A 7,050-nucleotide genomic window follows, 5' to 3' on the forward strand; every position below is an offset into this window, starting at 1 on the left:
CCAGAGAACAAGCAACAAACTGTTACGTTATATTAGACACAGACTGCTGTTGTAGATTAGTGTTACATTTCCAGCGTCGCGGTTCCGAACCGTAACGTTAGTTGTGACAGACGCCTTGTTTCTTTAGGCTAACTATATTAGCTTTAGCCAGGCAGGGAGCAGCTTTCTGCGGTGAAAAATGGCCGGGAGACGTCGTGATAACGTTGCATTAATCAGGTGATTTAGTTCGTCTTTGCAGAGAACAGAGATGCTGTATTTTCAGTTTCATAGCCGATTGTCTTATTTTGTTTACAAGTTACAGATGGAGTCTGGAGATGATGTGGGGTACTTATTGTTTACTGTTTACATCTTACTTTACACATTTCAGGCTGTTGCAGCTAACTCAGGGGAGAGACTGGATGACACTAGGTGGTACAGCCTGAGACATGCACAATAAAAAAAAAACTGCCTTCTGCATTTTTGTTTTGCTTTTCCCTCCAATGTACCGAACTCGTACCGAACCGTGATGTCTGAACCGAGGTACAAACCGAACCGTGATTTCTGTTTACTGTTCCACCCCTACTAGCAACTGAGTGTATATGTGTCTCTACTTTATATCAGTGTCATCAAGGCAAATGTGTACAGTACACATAAGCATCTATATTTGATCAAAATGTGTCTAGGATAACAGTAGAAACATCTTATTATAGGACTTAAAGAAAAATGTATAAAGGCAATGCGTTATTAAAGTATGCAGGGTCTATAAATGCTATGCTTGAATAGAAAAATAGGTATCAGTTCCATAATTTATAATGTGAAATATATATGTATGTATATTGAGCTTCTGCTTATATGGTAACTCCCTTCACTCCCTGTGAATACATCCTGTTGGAGTAGAAATCAGATATCTGGGTGAGAGAGGAAACCAATATTTAACAGAGTATATTGTTCTTACATGGAGCATGGAGAATGAGGCTGAGTCATACATCAGTTATCTTGAAGCTGAGACAGAAGGAAGCCAGAGTCTGTAGGAGGAGGGGAAATGACGTGCAGTGACGCGGCTGTCCAACTCTCTCATTGCTGCCACCTAATGTACAGTCCTCTCCTTCTGCCGTTGGTAGTCTGATAAAAGACACCGAGAACAACGTCACAAAACTGAAAGGGATGTCATTATATGATCTCATGCCAGTATGATATAATTCAGTGAATCCAACGACTTGGTTGTTGTTGTTGTTGTTGAAGACACGCAGTGAGATCAGCCAGATAGTTATCTTAGCTGCAGTATGCAGGTACTGTAACACGCAGGCAGCTGAGTGCTGACAAGCTTCAAATTCTTGACATGTGGTCCCTTAGAATGAGATATATGTTCTGTATGAAAGCTTTTCTTGCACATGCACTTTTTACTGTCATTTTGAGAAGGGGTGTACATATACTGTAGTATTTGTTTTATTATTTATTTATATTTATTTATTTTTGTTTTATTATTTATCTTTTAGTATTTAGGGGTGGCAGTAGCTCAGTCTGTAGGGAGTTGGGTCACCATACAGACTAAAGTATGGGGGTGGACTGGTAGCTGGAGAGGTGCCAGTTCACCACCTAGGCACTGCCAAGGTCCTCTTGAGCAATAGCCTGGGTAAACCCTGACGAACTTCCGGCAAATTTGAGATTTGCTCTGCAAGTCAGTCTGGCGAAGAGCCCATTCAAACCCATTTCCAATGTCCCCAAAATTGAGGCACCAATCACAACCGCTGAGGCGGGCTTTACACCAATCACAACAGTTGAGGCGGGCTTCACGCAACGATGATAGCGCAGCGACGGCGAGCGGCTTTTTGTTTACATTCAACATGACGGCTACCAAGCGCAGCGTCACCCGTATCGTTGGTCTGATTGGTTGGACTATCCAATGCGCCCAGAGGCATTTGAGTGGCGTCTGTTGGTGACGCCCCTTTGGAAATGAACTGTCAATGAACCTTCCCCAGACCCACTCTCAGTTACAACTGAGAAGGGTCTGGTGTCAACCAGGCTACTTGAGCAAGGCATCAAACCCCCAACTGCTCGGGGCGCCTGTCTATCGACAGCTGCAGCTCCCTCACTCTGATATCTCTCCATTTGTGCATGTATAGGTACTGAGCATGTGTGTGTATTTCAGGCCTGTGTGTAGTGTAACAACAGAGTGAAAACATTGTAATTTCCCTTGCAGGATTAATAAAGAATAAATGATTATTATTTGCATACTGGGGGATGATAACAAGCACAATCCATGTTACAAATAAAAATGGATTGGAAATTGAGTTAAGTTTTAATTAAAATAATCTTATTTTAATAGTTTTATTATACGACAACTCAATCTTAACTTTTTATGTTTTCTGATGCTGTTAGAGCTTTATTTGCATCAGTAATGTTTGGAAACAAAGCAAGAAAGCAGGGCTATGTTTAAAATTATGACCAGTCAAGAAACACACACAAATGGCTAATCTTACACATAGAAGTCAAACACCTCAATTACTGTACATGAATTTATCTGTTATTTATGGTCACAAAATACTGATTGGGCCAATAAAGACAAATCAATCGATACTGAAATACTAAAATAAAAAAAAAACATAAGTTGCATTCACAGACATTGGATAGAAGACGGGAAAAATGATGACCCAATTAGTACAAATGCATAATACACTCATTAACAGGCATGTATTTTCTGTATTTTAAACCAAATTATGCATATGGATTACAATAATGAATGATTTCTTTCATCCTAATTTGTCTCCACAGAGATGTTATGTGCTCTATGGTTTGATTTGTTTTCTATAAGTTCTCTCCAATATCAAACAAAACTAAATTAGAAATTCTAGATTAATAAAAGACTGCTCTGTAATATTTTTGGTTTCTGTCGACTCTTTTTTCAAAAAGAGATACTCGCACATCCAACTATTTCAGATGTAGGTGCGTTGGAAAGTACCACTTTAATCTTGAGAAAAGATCCCGCACACTGCTCTTGCTGCTCAGCATTACAATTTATTGATTGTTTCTGAAACGTTAGTATGATCAATAAATTGTATACTCTCTCCAAAAATACCTTCACAATGGGCAAAACCAACTACTACGACGACAACATAAGTGGTCATTTTATAGTCCTCTGTAAAAGGAAGTAAAGGGAAAGGTATAGCAGATATGGACTCCATTTTCATGACGTAGAAATTGTCGTCTTGCTATTGATATGATTTTGTAGAGTAAGACTTACTGTAAGGAAAGAAGCGAACCCTCATCAGTATCTCTCGCGCAGTCTTCAGAATCTCTACAGCCTAAAGAGGAAGAAGAAATGAAATCAATATAATAAAACTGTTGGAGGAAAACGTTGAGAACAATGCAACATTGGACTCAATTTACTGAGACATTTTATAAACATTTACATATTCAATAGGAATTAAAATATTGAAATATATAAAATAAAATAAAGACCCATTTTACACAGATGTCTTTCAACATGTTCCGACTACAGTAAAAATGTAGTACTGTGTAATATTGTGTTGATTACAATTCGGCTTGAGAGTACTGCTCTGACTTACTCTTGAGTGCTCAATGTCTTGGAAATCAACCTCATTCACAGAAAGAACCTGGTCTCCCTCTTGCAGCCCTGCTCTGTGGGCATCTGAGTCTGGAACCACCTGCCACCACATCACACACATACACACACAAATTAGAAACCACAATGTGGAAAGTCAGCAGCACAACAAGTATGAATGGCAGTAAAAGTCGTACCAAACACCAGGGCTACACACACACCTTGGATGAGTGATAGACCGATTATTGGGCCGTTTTTTGGCAGTTTGCAGATTATCTGTATCGCCGTCTTATTTGCCTGATTACCGATTAAGTCAATTAATTAAAAAGTGCGCTACTTTGGCTCCGCTACAGCTCTGTGTCTGTCCCTCTGCTTCGGTTTCACTCACCACTGAGTCTGACTTAATGTCCCACAACACTATCTGACTATCTTTTACTGTGTATTATGTTGAACGTTTCTAATTCATTAAATCATTTCTTAAAGCATTTAAACAAAGTTTTGTGTTGGAGTTTTTAACATTCCAAAATCCTAATTTTGACTTTTTGAAGATTTTCATTTTCACTATAAATGCATATCGGTTCCAAATACTGGTTATCGGTTACACTAAATACTAATAATCAATATCAGTATCGGCCTTGAAAAACCAGTGTAGGTCAATCCCTACCTTGGATATAAAGATTCCCAACTGTGACGCCTTGCCCCCACGGATGTTGAAGCCCAGCTGTGCTCCTGGAGGTTTCTTCAATACAATGGTACGAGGCAGGAACTGGATGAGCTCATTGTTGTAGTCAGGGTGAAGAACCCGCTAGAAATGTACAAGGAAAAAGAAAAGCTGACAATGTACGACCAAAATGATGGCATTATATCATTACGACCCTGTGAGCTGAATTCTTCTCACACACCTTGACTTACTAAGAGCAATCTGACAAGATTTAACAACCTGCAGACAAAGGACATCACATGGCAGAGGATTGGGAAAATACTGTTTTCACACATTGTGTAATTAGGTGAATAGGCAGAAAAGTTACTTATACTGTCTGAGCATGAAAGTTAATTTATATACTTATATAAAGTTCCTTCATATTGGAAATCTTGGAAACCGTAGATTGACAAAAACATCTTCATTCAAGGTCCACTTATTTGCTTTGTGCAGAGCTTTCAACTTCATCACATCTTTTGGCGTCAGATGTGAAAGCATCCTTGATCTTTCTCCGGCCATCCACAGACTCCTGGTCAGTGACTTTGACCCATTTTTTAGTCTGACAGACAATGTTGTGTATTTTTAGTGTTGATAAAGTCTCTTGTCCAGGGACAAGGACACATGGGAAACGGACTAAATCAGCTCTCTGTGAACACAGATCAGAAAGATCAAGGAAGCCATTCACACCAAACACCAGAGGCCACCTTTAAACAGTGACACAGGTTACATTACTACTTAGGATCTGTGATGACATCTGTGCCATCTCCATAAGAAAACGCCATCCCCTGATAAAGACCTGAAGGTGCAGTTGAGAAAAAGCTAGTAAACCCCCTGTGGACCTTGAGTTCACTTTTTCTCGGTCAAAGTTATATAAACAAAAAGTGTAGTTATATTACAATTTTTCTCAGTTGCTTTGGTACATTTCTCAGATCACAATTGACACTCTCAAAACTGCTTGTTCAACCTTCACATGATCTAGTCACGTGTGCACAAGATAAACGCAATTTATCATTGTTTTGGTCAAATTGCAATTGCTTTTGTACATGCATGCAATTGATCATGTACAACTGTCTGCTGTTTTGTACATGATCAATTGCTTGTCATGTTGCTCATAATATAATATACTGGATGTCTGTTGAATTGTCTTACCCCCCAAACCATCTAGTCATAAGTTCATTGAATAGGTCTATAATTGCAAAATGGCTGAACTCATTGTCATTATCGATCAAGCAAGTTTTCCATACAGTACATTACAATTGTTTTTACAGATTGTTGTTGTGAATTTGTCAAGAATTTTAAATCAATAAATTTCTCTCAGGTGAATCTTGACTTCCATTAATTAAGGATATTGTGTAAAAAAAAAATGTGCTCAACCTCTATGTAAAATAGCTTGGAGGTGCACCTAATGAACTTTAAATTTAGCATATCTACACAGAGAACACATAGTTTTGTGTTTTTCTTTCTGAATCGCAATGACACTGTAATTTGTTGAAAAAACAAAAATAACAGTATAAATGTGAATCCTGTCCAATCTGTGTAATCCTAATCTCACATAAAAGAATGTGTGACTTTGTACTGTTGACATGTATGAAATCCATACAGAAAAAGTGCAGTCTTGTGTATTTTCAATCATTGTCATAAAAAAAAATGTAGCCATAGTGTACATCAGAAAATACCTAGAGTACAATTTTATATTGACAACACGACTAAACTTTTTACAAAACTAAGCAACTTCTTTGTGAACGACGAGACAAGGACTTGACATTCTGATGGCTCTGACATGTTCATTGACATAAAGATTTACTTTTGAGGAATGGACTAGAGATTTTGAGCAAGTTACAGGCTTTTGTAGGTGATCGATTGTGTAGTGCTGTTTGTAAGAACTGTTTTTGAGAAATCGATTTACTGGTTTGCAAATGTTAAGAATGATTCGAGAAATGTACCAAAGCGACTGAGAAAAACTGTAATATGAGGAATACCTCCTGTGGGGCTATCCATGCTGGTGGGTTCTCATAAGAAGGCAGGAATACCACTGGGAGCTGATAGTCATCATAGGGAATCTTCTGATCCATCGTTTCTAAAAACAATACCTAAAGAAAGAAAGAAACGTACATTGTTATGAAAAGCTGTTTCTTAAGATTATTATTGTACTGCTTGTTATGAAAAAACAAAACAGGAATGGGCTATCTTTATGAGTCTATAGTATTACAAATTAACGCTATATGTATATAATGTTAGCATAAGAACGAGCAAATCGAACACAACATACAATATATGTAACGTTAAGTTCTACTAAAAAAAGCAATTTTCAAAGAGCAAAATTGCTGACATTAGAAAAATCCCGAAATGAATGGAATATATTGATTTAACGTTACATTGGATCAGATGATGGAAATAAAATGAAGTTACGTTAAATCGTATTTTAGTGGACAATTACACACTGCTAGCTAGCTAGTTAGCTTACTAGCTAACTTCGAAACGAGCCTGCTTTGCTCTGTTTATCACACACCACTTTTAACTAACATTGACTGTTATCATCATTTGACCTATAACAATGAAGATAGTGCGTAACGTCTGGATGAACACAAAGTGACAGCCATCAAATAACAAATGATCTCACCTGCCAGTCTGAAGCTGAAGTGTAGGCTAACAAGCCCTTTTTCTTATTAAACGAACGATGACTGGTCTCCAGTGCACCACCGCCACCTGCTGGCACGGAGGAGTCACGCCAACATGCAGTCATGTAATAATCACTATGGTAGGCTATAGATCACTTGTGAAGAAGTACTCAGATCTTTTATTAACTGTA

The 7,050-nt window shown here is 38.0% G+C and overlaps 1 protein-coding gene across 1 annotated transcript; it reads right to left on the reverse strand.

Annotated features, from left to right (window-relative positions):
• Window positions 1–892: 892 nt before the first annotated feature.
• On the reverse strand, window positions 893–6,973 carry pdzd11 (PDZ domain containing 11). The gene is made up of 6 exons (XM_031302970.2): window positions 6,862–6,973; window positions 6,221–6,331; window positions 4,206–4,346; window positions 3,546–3,644; window positions 3,221–3,281; window positions 893–1,101 (listed from the first exon to the last, which is right to left on the reverse strand). The coding sequence occupies exons 2-6, from the start codon at window positions 6,311–6,313 to the stop codon at window positions 1,067–1,069; spliced, it is 429 nt and encodes a 142-aa protein (XP_031158830.1). The 5' UTR covers window positions 6,314–6,331; window positions 6,862–6,973; the 3' UTR covers window positions 893–1,066.
• Window positions 6,974–7,050: the final 77 nt, after the last annotated feature.

The sequence above is a fragment of the Sander lucioperca genome, chromosome 1 (assembly GCF_008315115.2).
Source record: "Sander lucioperca isolate FBNREF2018 chromosome 1, SLUC_FBN_1.2, whole genome shotgun sequence".
Taxonomy (NCBI): Eukaryota; Metazoa; Chordata; class Actinopteri; order Perciformes; family Percidae; genus Sander; species Sander lucioperca.

Excerpts from the sequence above, each read along its gene's own strand:
- pdzd11 (XM_031302970.2), bottom strand. The coding sequence starts at position 6,313 with ATGGATCAGAAGATTCCCTATGATGACTATCAGCTCCCAGTGGTATTC. Across the intron at positions 3,645-4,205 it reads TGGGAATCTTTATATCCAAG|GTGGTTCCAGACTCAGATGC; the intron begins GTAGGGATTGAC and ends ATGTGGTGGCAG. Across the intron at positions 1,102-3,220 it reads GGTTCGCTTCTTTCCTTACA|ACTACCAACGGCAGAAGGAG; the intron begins GTAAGTCTTACT and ends GTCTTTTATCAG.